The sequence below is a fragment of the Macaca nemestrina genome, chromosome 2 (assembly GCF_043159975.1).
Source record: "Macaca nemestrina isolate mMacNem1 chromosome 2, mMacNem.hap1, whole genome shotgun sequence".
Taxonomy (NCBI): Eukaryota; Metazoa; Chordata; class Mammalia; order Primates; family Cercopithecidae; genus Macaca; species Macaca nemestrina.
This window is the reverse complement of record NC_092126.1, coordinates 101,103,580-101,125,200: the sequence shown is the minus strand read 5'-3', so window position 1 is coordinate 101,125,200 and position 21,621 is coordinate 101,103,580. Positions and strand designations below refer to the sequence as shown.

The following is a 21,621-nucleotide window of genomic DNA, read 5'->3' as shown; positions in this document are numbered from 1 at the left end:
AGGAGGAATTCTTTCTGAAGGCCAGGGACATTTAAATTGAATGTGCCATTTCTTCTCTTTGAGAATTGGGCTGTAATCTCTGGAATGCATCCCAGGGCCGTGGTTTGGAATGGGTGTCTAACAGGAAATTCTGGGCAGTCTATGCATACATTACATTCCTTTCCCACCCTGAAAGAGTGGTCAACAAACACAACTTCCCTCTGTTGGAATAAAAGGGGGAGTGTTGGGAGTGGTGAGAGGCCAGGGCACAGACCGCACAGAGTTCAAAAGCAGATGTGGTTGCTGAGAATCCAAACATCCTTTTTTTCTAGAAAAGAGACTCAGTCACTAAAAGAGTCACCTTTTGAGATATCCAGTCAGTCCTTCTCCTATTTCCATGAGATAAAGTTCCCCAGAGAATTCCTACCGGACACTCTATAAAAGAAATGTACCTTTGGAAGCTCATTTTCCCACTGCAGGACTGGCAGTAGTCCCTCCAGTAGTTACAAACCAAGGGAAAGAGCAAGGCTGGTGGCTTAACAATGGCCAGGAGGAATTCTGCTCTCATCTTCCACAATGGCAGATGTGTTTCCCCATCCACTGTGGGTTCATAACAACCCACATTTGTTGAGTGCCTTATTTGTGTGTGCAAGGCCCCTGACATAAATTGCCTCTGGTCTTCACAGTATGTGGTACTGACATGACCATTCCATTTTCTGATGAGAAAACGGAGACTCAAAGTACATATTCTCAACTATGCATTGGGAGTGCTGGGGTTCAAAGCCAGAACAGCCTGACTCCGGGGCTTCCAGCTTTCCCACTGCCTCTCCCTGCCTTTCCCTGGCACTCTTGTAGGTTTTGATCTAATTTCCATAGAGAAACTCTGAATCTGAGGCCCAATGCTGACTGCCTTCACTCCAAATGCCACATTTGAAAACTACTCCAGAATGAACCAATAATACTCATGGTAGCCTTATTAGATGAAGCCAGACAAGGTCCCACCACACCTTAAATGTATCCAGGCCACCAACCTCTCGCTAATTCAGCTTCTCAGGAAAGCCCCTATGCTGGAAATGCCCTTCCTTGCCTCAGCACTTCCCTAAACCCCTGTGACCAAGATCACATAGCTTCTAAGTAGCAGGGCTGGACATAAACCAGATTTGTGTGAGTCTAGAATCTGAGCCCTTAGCCATCACTGCACAGAGTCTGTTTATAACATTTAGAGCCAAAATAAGTAACAGAACAAAGGATGTGAGCAGATAATGCACTTAAGAGGAAGTAAAGGTTAAAATTTAACAATAATCAAATAAAAGAAGTTTAAACAACAAGGCCCCGTTTTTTTTTTTTAACCTATTAAATGAATAGAAATGGCAAAAACATATAGGCCATGGTGGTGAGATTTTCATGGCACAGGCCCATTCATTCACATGTCACTAGTCACTCTGTAAACTGGGACAATTCATTTGAAAAGCAGTTGAGTAATGTGTCAAAGACTATGAAGTTTCATGCAAACAATATGAATGTCCAACAGAGTCGGAATAGTTAATAAAATCAGCACACAGCAACTGGAGAGAACATTGTGCAGCCACAACAGATGATCATTATGAAGACATGTGGTGAAGTGTTTGTGGTCAGTATTAGATGAAGTATCTCAGGCACATGCACATATACCCTATGTCTGTAAGTCGGTAATGAATGTCTGTACAAGCTCTGGAGGGTAGGCTCCAGGGGTATAGGGACCTTACCTATCTTGTTCATATGTGAGTCCCCTTATAGTCATTCTATGCCTATGAGGTAGGGACTATTATATCCATTTTACAGATGAAGAACTTAAGGTCCAGAGAAGTTAAAAAACTTGCCCAAGATGACTTTGCTAGTAAAGAGTGGAGTTTGTTCAAACCCAGTGGTCTGTGCTCTCAACCTCTGCACTATATTGCCTACTGAGAATGGAGCACACTCCGAGAGACAGTAAATGAGAAAAGCAAGGTGCACACAGTAGCTTGCTAGGTCCATGTAGCATGCTACCATTAACCTCTAAATAGAAAATTAAATAAAATTTTAAAACACATGTATATGTATAACCTTATATGGGTAAAGAGTATCTCTGGGAATATTTATAACTAACTGGTTGTCTCCTGGGAGAGAAATCGGGAAAATAGAAGACAGAACTGGAAGGGAGAGGAGAATGATTTTTCCCTCTAATCCCTTTTACATCTTTTGAATTTTATATAGTGTATTAAAATAATAATTCTGTATCATGCATTTTTTAAACTCCAAAAATAATACTGCAGTAAGCATCACTGAACATAATCTTTTTTTTTTTTTCTTGAGACAGAGTATCTCGCTGTGTTACCCAGGCTGGAGCGCAGTAGAGCGGTCTCGACTCACTGCATGCAGCCTCCACTCCCCGGTTCAAGCGATTCTCCTGCCTCAGTCTCCTGAGTAGCTGGGATTACAGGTGCCCGCCACCACGCCTGGCTAATTTTTGTACTTCTAGTAGAGATAGGGTTTCACCTTGTTGGCCAGGCTGGTCTCGAACTCCTGACCTCAACTAATCCACACGCCTCGGCCTCCCAAAGTGCTTGAATTACAGGTGTGAGCCACGGTGCCCAGCCAGTGCACATAATCTTTATGTGCATGTCAGGTTATCCCCTTAGAAGAAATTTCTAGACATGTAATGGCTGGGACTAAAGTCTGAAAAAATGTCAAGCCTCTTGATACCTATGGACAATCTGCCACCTAGGAAGGCAGTGCCAGTGTGTACTCCCACCCATGGGGTGTTCCACTAAAGCTGTGCCAATAGAAGCACTGATGCCAAGACAGAGACTTAATGGCCTTTGCCAATCTGAAAGGTGAAAACAGCAACTCAGTGTTGTTTTAATTTGCATTTCTTGGATTGCCATCCCAGTTCTACATCTCTTGTATGCTTTTTGGTCATTTCTATTTCTTCTTTTGAGAACTGTGCTTATATACTTTTTTGCCCATTTTTAAATTTTTTTCTTTGATTTATAAGAGTTCCTTTGACATACATTAGCAATATAATCCCTTGATTGTTCTGTATGTTGGAACTATTGTCTCAGTTTGTTATCGGCCTTTTACTTTTGTTTATAGTTGTTATGGATGTGCAGAAGTTTTAAGTTTTTAGGAAGTCACATCTAATAATCTTTTTAAAAAATGGTTCCTTCCCATTCTAAGATGATATACTATTCACTTATATTTTCTTCTAGTAAATATCTTTTAAAGTAAACATTTACCTGTTTGGGGTTTGTCCTGGTATACGGTAGTAGGATGTATGAATCTGCCCTTTTTCTCCAAAAGATTAATCAAATATCCTAATATTTACTGAACAATTTATCCTCATACAGTGATTTGGGCATCCTGTTCGAATCTATCCTGTTCTCTTCCATTCCATTCTCCTGCTTGTGCCAGTAAAACACAGCTTTGCTACTGTAGATTTATTGTTTTATGTTTAATAGTACTAGACTCCCTTTTACTTTTTTTTTTCCAAAAATTTCTTGGCTAGTCTAACACTTTGCACTTACAAATGAATGTTAGAGTCACTTTATCAAGCCCTAAAACAAACCATTGGAACTTAAGTTTATCAACTTGTAAAAACATACATCTACTAACTCTAGTTAATTCTTTTTTAAAGCAGTTAAATGTAAGTTAAAATGAAAAAGTAAAAAAAAAATTGTTATAGCTTAGACCTAAAAACTGTGCCAAGATTAAGATTGGCCCTGTTTATCAGCTTAAAATTGATTATTATTACTACAAAATGTTTCATGTAAGCACCATAGTAACCACAAAGAAAATACCTATAGGAGATAAAAGAAAATGAGAAAGGAATCAAAGCATGTCACAACAAAAAATTAATGAACCACAAAGGAAGACAGAAAGAGAGGAAAGAAGGACAAAAGGACTGTAAGATAAATAAAAAACAGTTAACCAAATGGCAATAGTAAGTCCTTTCCTATCATAATTAAGCACAAATGGATTAAACTCTCCAATCAAGAGACACGGAGGGGGCTGGGTGTGATGGCTCACATCTATAATCCCAGTGCTTTGGGAGGCTGAGGCTGAGGCAGGAGGCTCACCTGAGGCCAGGAGTTTGAGATCAGCCTGGGAAGCACAGTGAGACCCCATCTCTTCAAAAACTAAAAAAGTTGGCTAGTTGTAGTAGCATGCACCTGTAGTCCCAGCTACCTGAAAGGGTGAGGTGGGAGGATTGCTTAAGCCCAGGAGTTCAAGGTTGCAATAAGCTGTGATTGCATCACTGCACTCCAGTCTGAATGACACAGTGAAACCTTGTCTCGAAGGAAAAAAAAAAAAGAAAGACACAGAGGAGCTGAATAGAGGGGGGAAAAGGCAAGACCCAATTATACACTGTCTAAAAGAGACTCACTTTAGATTTAAAGACACACAGAGGCTGAAAGTGAAAGGATGGGAAAAGATATTCCATGTAAATGGTACAAAAAGAGAGCAAAAGTGGCCATACTTATATCAGACCAAAAAGACTTTAAGTCAAAAAGCTGTCACAAGAGACAAACAAAGATATTACATAATGATAAAAAGGAGTTATATGTTCACCAGGAAGATATAACATCAGAACACCCAAATATATGAAGCAAGCACCGATAGAACTGAAGAGAGAAACAGCAACACAGTAATAGTAGATTTCAACAATGATCAACAAGGATGCAGGAGACCTGAATAATACTATAGGCCAAATGGACCTAAGAGACACAGAATATTCCATCCAACAGCAGTAGAATATACATTCTTCTCAAATATGCAAAATACTCTCCAGGATAGATCACATGTTAAGTCGCAAAACAAGTCTTTAAAAATTTAAGAAGAGACTAATTATCTAAGTGTGGTGGCTCATGCCTGTAATCCCAACTTTTAGGGAGGCTGAAGTGAGAGCACTGCTTGAGGCCCAGAGTTTGAGACCAAGCCTGGGAAACACAGCAAGACCTCATCTCAATAATAATAGTAGGAGTAGGAGTAGTAGTAGTAATAAAAATAATAATAATAATAATAAAGAAAAAGGAAAAAAATAGCTGGGCATGGTGTAGTCCCAGCTAGTTGGGAGACTAGAGTAGCAGGAGGACTGCCTGAGCCTGGGAGGCTGAGGATGCTGTGAATTATGATTGCACTGCTGCACTCCAGCCTGGGTGACAGAGTGAAACTCTGTATCTAAAAATAAATCTAAAATAAAAATAAAAATTTTAAAAGGCTGAAATAATACCAAGTGTCTTTTCTGACCATGAAATGAAACTAGAAATCTATACAAAGAAAACTAGAAAATTCACAAATATGTAGAAGGTAAACACCATACCCTTCTTTTTTTTTTTGGGGGGGGGCGGATGGAGTCTCACTCTGTTGCCCAGGCCGGAGTGCAGTGGTGCAATCTTGGCTCACTGCAACCTCCACCTCCCGGGTTCAAGCTACTCTCCTGCCTCAGCCTCCTGAGTAGCTGGGATTACAGGATGCGCCACCATGCCTGGCTAATTTTTGTATTTTTAGTAGAGACGGGGTTTCACCATGTTGGTCAGGCTGGTATTCGAACTCCTGACCTCAAGTGATCGCCTGCATCAGCCTCCGCAAGTACTGGGATTATAGGCGTGAGACACCGCACCACCCTTGCCATTTCTACTGAACACATTACGGGAAATTCTAGTCAAAGCAATTAGACAGGAAAAATATATAAAAGGCATACAAATCAGAAAGAAAGAAGTAAAATTATCACAGTGACATGATCTTATATGTAGAAACCCTAAAGATTCCAAGGAAAAGCTGTTAGAACTAATAAATGAATTCAGCCAAGTTGCAAGATAAAAATAAACATGCAAAAGACAGATCTGCTTCTATACACTGACAACGAGCAAACCAAAAAGGAAATTAAGAAACAATCTCATTTACAATAGCATTAAAAAGAATAAAACACTTGGGAATAAACTTAACTAAGGGGGTGAAAAATATGTACATTGAAAACTATAAAACATTGCTGGAAGAAATAAAGAAGACCTAATAAATGGAAAGACATTTGTGTTCATGGAGTAGAAGACTTAATATTGTAAAAATGTCTGTATTACCCAAAGCAATCTACAGATTCAATGCAATCCCTTTCAAAATCCAAATGGCTTTTGTTTTTGTTGGAGAAATGGGAAAAACAATCCTAAAATTCATATGAAGCCACAAAAGACCCTGAATAGCCAAAACAATCATGATAAAGAACAAAGCTGGAGTCCTCACACTTCCTGACTTCAAAACAAATTACAAAGCTACGGTAATTAAAATAGTATGGTACTGGCATAAAGACAGACACATAGACCAATGGAACAGAATAGAGGGCCCAGAAATAAACCTATGCATGTACGGTCTAATGATCTTTGACAAGGGCGCCAAGACTACACAATGGGGAAAGGACAGTCTCTTCAACTCATGGTGCTGGCAAAATGACATCCACATGCAAAAGAATGAAGTTGGACCTTTATCTTATGCCATACACAAAAGTCAACTCAAAATGGATTAAAGACTTCAGCATAAGACCTGAAACTGTAAAAAGCCCAGAAGAAAACACAGGGGAAAAACTTAATAACATTGGTCTTAGCAATGATTTCTTGGATATGACACTAAAAACATAGGCAACGAAAGCAAAAATAGACAAGTGGCACTACATCAAACTAAATAGCTTCCCTGCAGCAAAGGAACAGCACAGTGAAAAGGCAACCTAAAGCATGGGAGAAAATATATGCAAACAATATATCCGATAAGAGAATAAGATCCAAAAAATATAAAGAACCCTTACAATGCAGAACAAAACCAAAAACCAAACCACAACCCAAAAAACCTGATTAAAAAATGGTCATTTGCAACCACTGAAGTACAGAAAAAAATAAAAAATGGGCAAAGGACTTGCATAGATATTTCTCTAAAGACATACAAGTGGCCAACAGGTATATGAGAAGATGCTTGACATCACTAACCATCAGGGAAATGCAAATCAAAATCACAATGGGATATCACTTCACACCTATTAGGCTGGCCACCATCAAAAAAAGAAGAAGAAAAATAAGTTTTGCCTAGGATGTGGAGGAACTGAAATGCTTGTGCATTGTTAGTGAAAATGTAAAATGGTATAGCTGCTGTGGAAAACAGTATGGAGTTTCTGCAAAAAGTTAAAAGTAGAACTACCATGTAATCTAGCAATTCCACTTCTAGGTATTTATGCAAAATAACTGAAAACAGAATCCTGAAGAGCTATTTGTACTCCATGTTTACTGCAGCACTATTTACAATAAGCAACTGAAACATCCATTGACAGATGAATGGATAAAGAAAAAGTGGTCCATGCATACAATGGAATATTATTCAGCCTTAAAAAGGAAAGAAATTTTGACATGTGCCACAGCATAGATGAAGGATATTATACAAAGAGAAATAAGCCAGTCACAGGACAAATATTATATGATTCCACTTACATGAGGTATCTAATGCAGGCAAACCCCACTTACATGAGGTATCTAAAGCATAAAGCAGAATGGTGGCTGCCAAGGGTTGGGAGAAGGGGGAAATGAGGAGTTACTGTTCAATGAGTCTAGAGTTTCAGTCAATGAAATGAAAAAATTCTAGAGATTTGCTGTACAACAATGTGCAATATAGATAAGATTGTACTGTTCACTTAAAAACTTAAGAGGTTAGATTTCATTTTATACACACACACACACACACACACACACACACACACACACACACATATATATATATATATATTTTTCTTTTAACCACAGTTAAAAAAAGACTGACCTTGGGAGAAGCCACAATTACTGCTGATGGAATGCCTGCTATACTCATGCCAGTGGCTCACATGCCAACCTTATGCAGTCTTCACCACATGTGGTACCCTGAAGATCCCTTATCCAAAATACTTGGGACCAGAAGTGTTTTGGTGTTCAAATTTTTTTGGATTTTGGAATATTTGCACATACATAATGAGTTATCTGGGGGATGGGACCCAAATCTAAACATAAAATTCATTTATGTTATATATATATACCTTAAACACATAGCCCGAAGGCAATTTTACACAATGTTTAATGATTTTGTGCATGAAACAAAGTTTTGACTTTGACCCACCATATCTTTGAGCATCTTTTCACATACCTGTTGGTCACTTGTATGTCTTTGGAGAAATATCTATTCAAGTCCATGAGGTCAGGTGCGGAATTTTCCACTCGTGGCTTCATATCAGCATTCAAAAATATTTGGATTTTAGAGTAATTGGACTTTGGATTAGGGATACTCAGCCAGTACCATTACCCCCATTTTACTGGACAAGACGTGACCAAGAAGTGAAGTACTTAGACCTCGCCCAAGGATGTACTAAGTAGTAGAACTGGAATTTGAACTCAGGTTTGTTGGACTGCAAAGCTTATAGTTTTCTGCCTTCTGTCATTATCATCATCACCCTGTGGGATATCTTTCCCACCCACTCTGGCCTGTGAGTGACCCAAGTGGAGGAGCTTGTTCACTCCTGGCTCACTATCACTATTGCGTAACACTGAGCACTGCAAGCCTCCTCCAGATAATAAATGCATTTGCTTCTTATACTTATCTATGGACAAAAGTCACAATTCAGTGATACAATTCATCTAAAATCTGCCATAATTGGATCAAACTTCTTCCCATGATGTTTAATTAGAATGATTTGTTAAAGTAGCAAGCCAGTTCATCCAGAATATTCCACATTAGTTTTGCAAAGAAAATGTAACCATATCTAAAGTCTGCTCTCAATTCATTCAAACCAAAAACTGGTTCACAACTGCATTCAGGAATAATCACCTCCAAGAATGCCTCAAGAGTCTTCCATAATCCTTTTCAAAGGACTGACATCATGATCTAGGCCAAAAAGAAAAATAATTCCTTAATAAATAATTTATTTGCTAGCACTGACCCATGGTTCATGGTTGGGGCAGGAATGAAAAAAATAAGTGTTTCTCACGTGGGTTGGAAACTTATGATCTTACCATCCACCTTGGCTGTTGCTCTCAGTTCCCTGGCATGGCTTTGATGAAGATCTCTGACTAGCTCCTGCTGCTCTGCTCACTTGGGCTCTGCTAGTATTTGCCCCACTTAATTGTGTGGTACCTTTTAGTTTCCCTTTGTCAGCTGGCCTGCAGTCTCCTCTGTGACTTTCCCATGGCCTCACAGACCTCTCCCCAACTACCACTGATCACCCCATGTAGCAGGAATGCCAGCCCCCAAAGGGCAGTGAATTCATCCAACACTTGCTTATTTGGCATTTACTATGTGTCAAGAACTGTGGAATAGATACATGCACAACACTTACAAAAATTCCTGCCCTTATTGAGCTTCAATTCCAGTGGGAAGAGACAGACAATAAATAAACATGTAAAATATAGAGTATGTCACATAGTGTTAAGTATTGTGGATCAAAGCAAAGCAGGGAAGAGGTTAAAGAGTGGTGTGTGTGTGTGTGTGTGTGTGTGTGTGTGTGTGTGTGTACTGGAGAACTGTCACGCGTGCAAGAAAAGTGCTTCACGGCCGGGCGCGGTGGCTCAAGCCTGTAATCCCAGCACTTTGGGAGGCTGAGGCGGGCGGATCACAAGGTCAGGAGATCGAGACCACAGTGAAACCCCGTCTCTACTAAAAATACAAAAAATTAGCCGGGCGTGGTGGCGGGCGCCTGTAGTCCCAGCTACTCAGGAGGCTGAGGCAGGAGAATGGCGGGAACCCGGGAGGCGGAGCTTGCAGTGAGCCGAGATCGCGCCACTGCACTCCAGCCTGGGCGACAGCGTGAGACTCCATCTCAAAAAAAAAAAAAAAAAAAAAAAAAAAAAAAAAGAAAAGTGCTTCACAACTAATGCATCTCTTCCATTCCTCCTTTTCCCATTCTCAGTCACACACCCTTCACCAGCCTCCACACGTACCCCAACCAGCAACCCTTCTGCTTACCTGCTCTGTTCTCAGGTTTGGATATATACTTTGTGGGATCATTTGTTAAAAATGCAGGGCCCTTTGTTCAAAAAGTAAGAAGGTCGGAGTATTAAAACAAGTTTGAGGCCTCTGCAGGGCCTACGTTGCAAGCCCAGGAAGACAGCCCTGCTTGTTCCTATTCTACCCAAGATGATAGATGAAGGCAAGGCCCTGTGAATGCAGGCCCTACACCCTCCAACAAGCCCCAGCGGGAGGTGAAGGGTAGCTGCTGCCACTGCTACGTTCTATAGAAAGCTCAATGAGTCTGGGTGGAGGAGAAAGACAAGCCCAGGAACCAATGCTTGGAGGGTATGCCTTTTACAGGACAAGAACAGCTTCTAGAAGGGGGAAACCTCATGCCAAAAGGGAGGGCTACACAGAAATGTCTACTGAGTACCTCCTTTGCAGTGGACATTGAGGGAAAGAGACAGTGATGGATGGTGCAGGCAAATATTCAGAGGGGTAGGCTTCCCTGGGCAGGGAAGTCTTCTGTTGTGGGGAGAGGGGATGGGGGCAACTACAACTGAGCAGGGAAGGATGGACAGAGGGGACAGGGAAGGATGTTTATGAGTGAGAAATGGAAAGTTACAGGAGGCAACAAGGAGGACAGTTTGGCTGGTGGCAGAGGATGTACCACCAGGTGAGACCAGAGTGGGGAAGGGCCTCTAGCCTGAAAGCAATTGAGGGAGGGGGTGGTCAGTGAATGCTTTGAGGAGAAACAGGGACAGGATGAGAGCTGTGCTCTTGGAAGACCTGTCTGGCGGTGTATGAAGGACAGACAGCAGGCTCAGAGCGGCATCTAAGAAGAGGTCATGCTGGTGAGGGCAGGACAGCGAGAGCCTACCAAAATTAGCTGGGTAGAGCTTTCCTACCTGCACAGATGGGCAGACGTGAGGGAAGGTTTAGATGCACATTTCCAAGCAAGCAACAACACATAAGAAACTACATATCCCTGAGACAAAGTTCTCCGGCAGGATGCCCCAAACCACGTGCATTCCATAGAATCCCTAATTTTAGAAACCAGACTGGAACTTATCTGACCAAAATAAACCTGGCCCCAAATATTTACTTTTGTTATTTTCCCGTTGTGGAGGAAGGAAGATCAATATGGACCTCAGGACATTTTACATGTTCCTCATGAAGATAATTTCTTAGGGTGCCCTCTTGTACACCCTTGTTGGAAAAGCTGGCAATTACAAAACAAGGAAGTCTCCCAGTAAAAGTAAAAGCTTTTGGCATTTTTATCGCACGTCACTGTTTTTCAGTTTCTCAAATATCAACTGTGCACTTCATAACCCTTTGATTTCCTTGTACACACAGATTTAAAAAAGTCTTCCAATTGTGGGATAGTAACCATAATGAACAGAAAAGCAAATGGCAGGCCTAGAAAAACTTACTTTCATCATATAAACAGGATACACAATATTATTCTCTCTTTAGGCCGAATAATGGAAACAGCCTTAGTATGAATCATAATAAACTGAATTCTCATCTCAAGAGTTTTAGGACGAAGAAACTCTCACCTTGGACTGGGTTGAATGCCATATGGCAAGACGCCTGTTGTCCTTACTCCCAGTTTTCAAACATAGAAACTCTTCTCTGTTTCGTTTTGTTTTAATGAGAAGTAAAATAGAAGAATTTATGCTTGCAACATTCTGCTCCAAACAGACATCAGCTCTCATGCATATTCACAGATGTTTTGGTATTAATGGTGAAGATGTCATCCAATTGTATGTTTGTGTTGTTCCCTTCCTGCCATCATGGCTCTGATAGCCTAAATGAGTGATTTAATACTGTGTGAATTTTGTATCGGTTTATAAGTGTGTTGTTTGATTTAAAAAAAAAAACAGAGAAAAGCAAGGAATACTTAGAAGGCTTGTTTGTATCAACTGACAGTTAATCATTCAGATGGAAATATGCACATTAAAATGTCATTGCCGACAGCCTATAGTTTTTAACTGTACAATTTGAATTCCCACAACAGTATATGGCTTTATAAGAAATGTTTAAGAAATGCTCGAAAGTTATTTGTTCCCTAACCTGGAATTTTATAGACTATATAATACCTTTATAAATGGAAAAATATTAACAAATGACCCTAAGAAACCTCTCAATAAAATTGCATAAACCACATATTTCAAAATAGACACCACACGCTGGGGACTGAACATGGAATAAGAAGTACCATGTGATTCTTCCTACACAGAGTCCCACTCTGCCAAGATCAGATATTTTAAGAACACGTTTGAACTATCAGTTGGGATGGCAGTTCTCTGGAAGTCTTTACAGCATTTTCAGGGTTTCCCAAAAGAAGAGCTCAAGGCTCCTCTCTCCAGCTGACTACTTCAATGTCACCCCAAGAACACCAGAAATGTGGATACCACCCTCAGCTTTTCCTCCTGCGTCTCCTACAGCCAGCCAGCTGCCAGGCCCAGGCTCTTCTCCCCATATGCTCAGCAGTCATCCTGTCCCATGCCACTGTCCCTCCCTCCACGGAACCTTTGCAACAGTCTGATTATAGGTTTCTCCTCCCCTAGAACGATCTTTTCTGAAATGCAGATGTGGTTAGGCCCCCTTCCTGCTTATAGCCCCTCGGTAGCTCTGCAAGGCTCAGACTGGGTTCTTGTCATGTTACACAAGAAAAAGTAACACAGGGCAGTGAAGGAAGCTTGGTGAACTCACCCTTACTGTCCCCAGTGGAAACACTGCCCTGCTTGTCAAACATCCACAGGCCTGAATGCCAAGCCTGTGGGCTGGGAGCCTATGCTGGACTGCAGCCTTGAAGGCAGCCCTCACACAGAAACACACTTAGTGCTTCAGACCAGGAGTGGCAAAGCCCTTGTTGGTGAGTCAACTGTGTTCCCAAGCTTCCTGTGCCAATCCCTTGTTTGGAACCTGGAATGCTATTTCCTACAAATATCACGTAATAAGGAGTGACAAAGTGTCCATGCTAGCCCATAAGGGCTGATTTAATCTGTAACTCAACAGAGCCACATTTGCAAGGAAAAAGAATGGTGGTCTCTTAGTAAAGACTTATCTGGCATCTAATGTAAGGAAGCCTGCTAGCTGCTTTAATAAAAAGACATTCTGAGCAGAGAAGGGAGAATCTCCCCATGGAATGGAGCAGTAGGAGATCCTGGCCCAATTGTTTCCCTGACATCTATCTTCCCGTTAGGAATCTTACTGGTCACTCCTGTCCCTCAATTGGGGGTCTCAGAGTACTGCTTCCCAGGTCACACAGGCTCAGTCTTTAGGTGACCTGGCAGGGCCTCTGCAGCCTGCCACCCTGATGTTAAACCATCAGGGCAGATGGTGGCCTGGGGAAACACAGCTGATCTGCAGTGCAGTAAAGCTACAGAACTACCAAAGATGCCAATTAAAAGGAGGAGAACTGTTTCCTCCTAATGCAGTTGCAGCAGCTCACATTCCTGCTTCCAGCACCAGACAAGTCAACTCTGGAGAGGCTGCCCCCACAATGCTCAGTCTCACCAAGACCTGGTGCATACCAGGGCACATTCCATCTGCTGAAAGGAAGGTCTGGGGATCTCATCTCTGGCAACAGTCCAGGCTGGTTCTGCCCTCAAGACAAGGTACCCGAGCACATCCTCAAAGGCCTCAAGTGGAGATCACGAATCCCTGCCTTTATCTAGCGATTGTTCCTCTGAACAATTTCAGAGCCTTCAGAAGGAACCAGCCCTGACAACATCTTGACTTTAACCCAGTGAGACTGGTTTACTTCCATCCTCTAGAACTGCAAGAGAATAAATCTGTATTGTTTAAAAGCCACTGAGTTTGTGGTGGCTTTTTTATAGCATATATATAGGAAGCAAATAGAAGCCCCCATCAGAGACTAAGAGACGAAAACATCCCCAGGGCTTCCATAATTCCCCATTCTTTAAAATTAGCTCTCTGGGCTCCCGACCTTCTAGCCAGTTCCCTTCTCCAGCTATCCTGTGGGCTTTCACTTGGCTTACTCATGCAAACCCAACTTCCTTCTCTGTTTCCCCCAGGGCCCAGCCAAGCACAACTCCTAGAATTCAGGAGAGGCTCCAGGAACAGATGCTGATGGAAACTCCATTATCCTGAGGAAGGGAAACCCTGACCCCCTTTCCCATTCCATCTCTGCTGATCCTTCCTCCGCTGTAGGCTTTTTCCGGCTAACCAATTCTCCAGCTCTTGAAACTGCAGCCTTCCACCAATTTCTCACCTTCTCTAGGACCTGGTTTTGGATTAGAAAACACCTGCTATTATTAAGTAATCCTTTCTGGAAATGGCCCTCAACACCTGCTTCACCTATTTCCTATTCTGGTTTCTACCTTACACTTCACTTTTTAAAAAAAGTTGGAGGTGAAAATATATTCAGAGAACCTGTCCTTCTATCACGTTGTGTTAATGATCAACTTGAGGCAAAATTCCAATACTGTTCTCCTGAGAAGGGAAAGCTGTAAACTCTATGCTGGAAACTGTTCTAAATAGTCCAAGGAGAGGGGTCCCATCTCAGAGCAGCTTCTTGAGAAGGAAAATCCTCTGCTTAGAAGATCCCAAAATGCAGCTTCTCAACAGAGTCCAGGAGTCTATGATGAAGCATCTTCTATAGTATAGTTTCCAAACTTTAAAATATCAATGGATAGCCTTTTTAAACAGTAATTCTTATAAGGACAGTTAATACAAAACATAAATTAAAAAGAGCTGCTTGGTGGGGGGTAGGGGAAAGGCCCTGGTAGCGACTAGGGGTCAGGAAGAACTGCATGGAATCCATTCAGTCAACAAGAGATTTTCAGAGCCATTTAACAACCACTATTACACAGAACTTACTTATTATATTACATATAATCTTTTTAATGATAAATAATCCCATTGCCATAAATTCTATTACAATTAAAGGCAAACACGACTCTCCACAATGTCCCTTAGTGTTTTCTTATGCTGCAGGGCCTGTTTCCCCTCCTAGAGTGGGAGTCCTGGGGTAGAGAACAGTGTTCTCAGCATGGGGCCCAGATCACACACAGTTTGAATGTTTGTTGGGTGAAGGAATCAAATTGTTTCCAAGCTCCAGGCACTGTCCTTTATTTAAGCCTGTATCAGATACAAACAAGCACAAAACAAAACTCTACCACAATTAAAGAATACAATCCCTTAGTGTCACTGTAAGGAAACATCAGTTTTGCTTTATCCAGATGAAGTCTGTGATCATATTTAATCAAGAGAACACACGATGGGAGAACTATTGTAAGAACCGATTAAGATGAACATAGAAGGTGATTGAAGGATAGAATGAAAGAGTTCTCTAGAAATGCCAGCCCAGATGACAATTCTAGAGGCAGACCACATTTACAGGCTAGAGAGCTCCAAGAAATACAGAAAGTGCAAGAAGGCATGGGAAATATTTCACATGAGGCCACAAGGACTCCAGCTTTCTGGAGCAGACACAGAGACTTCCAAAGCTGGCAAAGGCATTGGCTGGATGAGACAGGCAATGGGGACAGGCTGAGTGGGTACAGAAGGGGATTCACAAATTAGATTTTGCAGAATTTCCTGACACTAGATAGATTTTTGAGTTCTTTAATGAAGTTGCAGAGAAATGAAGTGACCTGCACAATATCAAGAGTTGGCTGGTTAGAGGCAAAGAGAAGACTGTATCTTAGGCCCAGGTCCTGAGATTTGTTATCTTATTCAGTGAGCAAGCATGCATATAAATGGGTATATTTAGCATATGCCCCTCCTGGGGTACCCTTCTCTATGCTTCCTGTTTCCTCCTTGTCTCTGCTCCCCGTCTCCCCTCACTTAGAATCCCCTCAGATCTTCCTTTATCCCCTACTTGTTCTTATATTTTAAGAACTATTAATAATTCTACAAAACTTGGAAATTCTTTGTGAAAACTCTAACCCATACTTCTCCTCCCTAAATCCTGCTATGCCCTTGGGGTCCTTGACTCATTCAGCAATTTTCTCCGATATCTGCTGTCAAATACAATCACAATAAATTTTATACTTTACTTATTTATATACTATTCAACACATGAATGCTCATATCCCCAGTGCCTGGATACTCAAATTAAGGTTGAAGGAATTAAAGAACAAACGTTTCATTGCTGATAGTTTGTGGCTGAGGGCAGCAGCTGCCTGATGCTTCCTTTATATCCCTCTGAAAGTTCTAAATAAAAATTTGATGAGTGAGTGACACTGTGTACTAAATGGAAACGTTTAATAGTAAAACTATATCAGCACATTATGGTCTGGCATTTGCTGTAAGGCTACATTTCCAATGAGATGACATTAACCTAATACGATCTCAATTTATTCATCTATATTGGGATATAATTTAGGACAATTTATCAGCAGATAATTTTCTAAATAATTACAACGAAAGTGTTAACACCTTAGGGCAAAAGATGTGCCATAACTATTAAACAGAACATACAAATGCTTTCTTAGTTTTCATTTGTACATAAACCAGGAGGAAAGCTCACTTTACATTAGCAAGATTATTCATACCCTGCTAAATTCTACCATAAACATGTACATGTGAACATGTATCCTCTTGACCACTGGATTGTGAGCTCCTCAGGGAGGGGACTGAGTTCTTGCTCTGTCCCTCTTGTGTTTGTCCCTCTCTGTACTGTGCTGGCACCCACGCGTAGGACCTCAGTGCTCAGTGAAGTGTCTGCTGAACAAATGAATGAACAGATGAATATGTGCACAGCCCATTCAATAAAATACTCTGTCCTTTCCACCTATAAAGCAACAGGCATCAGTACAGGGTCACTTGGAATTTCTTTATACCTACGACACTAGAAAGATGTGAGGAAGCTGGAAAAAACCTGCAGCATGTCAGTGGAGTAGAAAGCAGCAGGACACCCAGGTACCATCCAAACTGCCAGTGACTCATGGCACCCAGATTGTTGATGCCTCCTCTCTAGGCCTCAGTTTCTCTAACTCTGATCCCATCTAGCATCACCTGTCCTTCTGCCTCCCTGCCAGGAGGGTTGTGCAGAACAAACAATACGGTTATGGGAAAGTACTCTGTACATTATAAAGCACTGTATTAGTTTTCTAGGGCTGCCATATCAAAGTACCACAAGTTGGATAGCTTAAAACAACAGAAATTTATTGTCTCTCAATTCCGAAGGCTGGAAGTGTGAAATCAAGCTGTCAGGAGGGCCATGCCTCTTCCTTGTCACTTCCGGTTTCTGGTGTTTGCCAGCAATCCTTGGTGTTCCTTGACTTGATGCATCACTCTAATCTCTGCCTCTATCATCTTCTCCCTGTGTGTGTCTGTGTCTCTTCTTCTCTTCTTATAAGGGCAGCAGTCATATTGGATTAAGGGCTCACCCTCCTCCAGTATGACCTTACCTTAACTACTTACATTTGCAATGACTCTGTTTCCAAATAAGGTAACATTTTGAAGCACTAGGAGCTAGGACTTCAACATATCTTTTTGGGGGACAAGATTCAATCAACAAGTACCATGTGAATAAAAGCACCACAGTAAAAAACCCCTGAAATAATGTTATAGCTCTAACTAACTCCAAAGCTAGAAAAACACTTAAAAAATTCTCCTTCAAGTTATGGAGAATTAGCAGGTAGTGAGGAATAATGGGGCCAAGATTCTGATGAAGAGAGAAATCCAGAGAGGTCTGCCTGGGATTTAGGGACACTCTTTCTGTTGGGATACCTGCCACTTCTGAAAGAGTCTGAGAAGCTGAGCAGCACTTTGGACAGCTTGTGAGTGAGGCAGACTGAAATTGGAGTTCCATTCTCCAAGGGTTATACCCTAAGACTAAAGGTAAACCACAAAAAGTGGACTGGTTCTCAGAAGCCCTCTCAATCTCTGAAAATGAGATCACAGTCATACCAGATTCATAGTGCCCCAGGTGCCTGCCAGAGACAAGTATAAATTCTCCCTAAGGAAAGATAACATCATTCAAGGCCTCAGATTATTTCTAGAAGTTTTCACCTATCATGTCTGACACTTAATAAAAAAATAATTAGGTATATGAGGATATAAGACAAGATGAATGTAGTATATTCCAAGTAAAACAACAGGCAACAGAAACAGCTCACAAAGGCTACAAATAAAGGTGTTATTAGATATGGGATTTTTTTTTTTTTAAAACTATGCTTAAAGAGTCCAAAGAGGTAAAAGATAAAATTGAAGTTTCTCAGAGAACTAGAAACAAAACAAAACCCAGCAATTCTAGATTTTAAAAATAAAATAACTAAAATTAAGAATTCAATATGGAGGTTTAATAGCACTTTATAGCTTGAAGAAAAATTAGTGAACTAAATGATAGGTCAAAAGCAAAATCTAGTTTGAAACTCAGGCACAAGGATAGAAAATAAAGATGAAAGGGTAAAAGATAAAGAGGTAGTAAGCAGGACTAATAGATATATAATTAGAGTCACAGGAGAGGAGAGAATTGAGTAGAAGACATAGCCAAGAATTTTTTAAAACTGAAGACATCAAACACAGATTCAAGATCTTAAATGGATGAACCTCAAACAGATAAACAAAAATAAAACTATACGTAAGCACATCATAGTAAACTGCTCAGCACCAAAGACAAAGAGAAAATCTTAAAAGCAGCCAGAGGGGAGGAAAAACAGATTATCATCAATGGAGTAACAATTAGATCAACAATTCATTTAATGAAAATACTAACAGCCAGAAGGCACTAGAATATCATCAAAATACCAAGAGAAAATATAAAAACATTTAAAGAACAAATAACAACAATGTTAAACAAACTCTTGGGAAAGAAAGAACACTGGCTGGGCATGGTGGCTCATGCCTGTAATCACAGCACTTTGGGAGGCCAAGGCAGGAGGACTGCTTGAGGGCAGGAGCAGGCTGAGGCTGCAGTGAGCCTTGATCACACCACTGCACTCCAGCCTAAGCAATAGAGTGAAACCCTGTCTCTAAAAAAAAAAAAAAAAAAAAAAAAAAAAAAGAACATATATATCTTATATAAACTCTTCCAGAGAACAACAACAACAACAAACACTTCCCAACTCATTTTGCGAGTCTAACCAAACCATGACACAAAAATCTGACAAGGACATTACAAAAAAGTGAAATTATAGTAAAAAATCCTTCTTAGGAGCAAAACCTTGAATAAAATAGGAGGAAACTGAATCCAGAAAAGTATATGAAAATGATAATATGTCACTAGCAAATTAATTTTATTGCAGGAATGCAAGTCATCATATTAACAGAATAAAGGGGGGAATCAAATGATCATATCCATAGATTCAGAAAAATAATGATAAAATTCAAGGACCGTTTATAATAAATCTTGCAAACTAAGCCTAGATAGGACCTTCCTAAATCTGATATGGTATTTACAAATAATTACAGCACATATCATACTTGATGGTGAAATACTGAAGGCTTCCTGCTAAGATCAAGGATAAGACAAGAATGCCTGCATCACTACCTCTATTTAACATCAAACAGGGAAAAAAGACGTAGGGGAAAGGAGAAAAAAACCCTAATTCACAGATATTTTGATCATATGTGTAGAAAATCCAAAAGAATCTGCAGATAAATTTCTAAACTAAACAGTTGGGAGATACATAGTTTGAAAATATAATAAACATTTGGAAAAGGAACAATTTTCAGTTGCAATTTACAATAAAACCAAAATATAAAATATATAGGAGTAAATAAAAATATGTAACAAGACCTCTACACAGAAAATTCTAAAATGTTATTTGGAGAAATTTTTAAAGCCCATAAATAAGAGGGATATACTATGTTCATGGTTTTAAAGATTCTATACTGTGAAGACATCAATTCTTCCAAACTCGCCTATAGAATCCATGCAATCTCAATGAAAACCATAGCGGTTTTTGTTTATTCATTTTGTAGAAACTGGAAACAGATAAGCTGATTTTAAAATCTATATGGAAATGCAAAAGACCAATAATAGACTTGTCCCGCTGGATACTGAAACTTATTATACAGCAACAGTAATTAAGAAAGCGTCATTTTGGCAAAAGAGCAATGTAATGGAAAAGCAAGTTCAGAAACTCAGGCACATATATGTTCACCAGAGGAAGATCAACGTTGGTAGATTCCTGGAGCAATATCCTCACTCTCTGTCTAATCCCAGAGAAGGTTCTTCCCCTTTTTGGACCTCAATTTCTTCATCTATAACATGAGGCAGATAGACTAGGTCACTCAAATTCTGATTTGAAATTAGAATAAACAGATTAATAAATCCTTCCAGACTGCAAGTCTCCCCAATTCTCATTTCTACTCAAAAGCAAGACAATCTTCTAAGGAAATCAAACAACATCCCCCCTCTGTTTTCCAGATTAAAAAGGCAGGGATTTAGGCACTGTGTCTTGCTACCTACTGATTTTAGTCCAAAATATTCCAGCCAGCCTGAATATAGAGGTCATAGCCAGAGTCTTGCATTGTTTGCTCATTTAGAAGGCAAGTAAGGTAGTGGATAAATCAGGTAGAACTAGGTTTAAAAAAATTTTTTTTTCTTTTTTGAGACAGAGTCTCACTCCAGGCTGGAGTGCAGTGGCACAATCTCGGTTCATTGCAGCCTCTACCTCCTGGGTTCAAGTGATCCTCCCACCTCAGCCTCCTGAGTAGCCGGGACTACAGGTACATGCCACCACACCTGGCTAATTTATGCATTTTTGTAGAGATGGGGTTTTGCCATGTTGCCCAGGCTGGTCTCAAACTCCTGGGCTCAAGCAATTTGCCCACATCAGCCTCCCAAAGTGCTGGAATTACAGGTGTAAGCTGCCACATCTGGCCAAATACCGTTTTTCATTTATACACTTATCAAACTACTTCTAATCAAACTATCTAAGATCTCTGAGCCTCAATTTCCTTATACGTGAAAGGAAAATTTTTGTGAAGATTAAATGGAATAATGCTTGTAATACACTTAGGACAGTAGCTAGCAGATAACAATTATTTAATAAATGGAAGCCATTGCTGGCAACATACTAGAGCTGGGTATTGGGGCTATGAGGATGAGAAGACAGGATGACAGAAACAGCAAACTAGACTTGTGAGGGTTTAACACATAGTGCCTAATGTGTAGCTGATGCTCAATAAATATTAAGGGAATAGGCAAGTTACTAACTTGCCAGGCTCTCACAAAATCCTTAAGAGTCAAGGTCCCCTTGTTTATAGTGCCAAGTTCCCTTCAAAATAACTGGATTCCAGTGCATTTTTGCCCTTGTTATTACTGAAGACAGAGCTCACTCCCACGTACCCAGTACCACATGCCCCCACAACACACACCTGGCCTCAGCTAGCATCATTTCCCTTCTTTCCCATCCTGAACACACACGGGTGCCTCAGCCTCGTGTGGTCATCTTGTGCCTGGGTAGCTTGCATCCTGCGTAACATCTAGTTTGTTTACTGAGTCTCTCCCTCACCCAGAGACTCCTTAAATCAAAATGGCCTATAAAGAAAAGATTTCAAAAGCAACAAGAGGCTGAGTACTACAAATCCTGTTACCTCAGACCTTACACTTCAGGCCTGAAAACACATGCCTGGAAGGTAGGAGTGGCCAGGGCTGAGTGCAGGAAGGAACCGGCCTCCTCTCCACTAGGGGGAGCCATGCCACCCTTTCTCACTCCTGGGTGGACCCCACTTGGGCTGTGAAAGGAG

At 40.7% G+C, this 21,621-nt stretch overlaps 1 protein-coding gene across 2 annotated transcripts in view; it reads right to left on the bottom strand.

Moving 5' to 3' along the window:
• The window catches only part of LOC105480191 (CTD small phosphatase like), a 119,921-nt gene that overhangs the window by 48,213 nt on the left and 50,087 nt on the right, over nucleotides 1-21,621 (bottom strand). The window contains exon 1 of one of the 2 annotated variants that reach the window (XM_071091451.1): nucleotides 11,502-18,886. The exons of the other annotated variant lie outside the window; for it this stretch is intronic. Within the exon in view, the coding sequence (XP_070947552.1) occupies nucleotides 11,502-11,523 (22 nt within the window). The 5' untranslated portion in view covers nucleotides 11,524-18,886. Of the gene's footprint in view, nucleotides 1-11,501; nucleotides 18,887-21,621 lie in introns of those variants that run through there. 2 annotated transcript variants of the gene reach the window in all.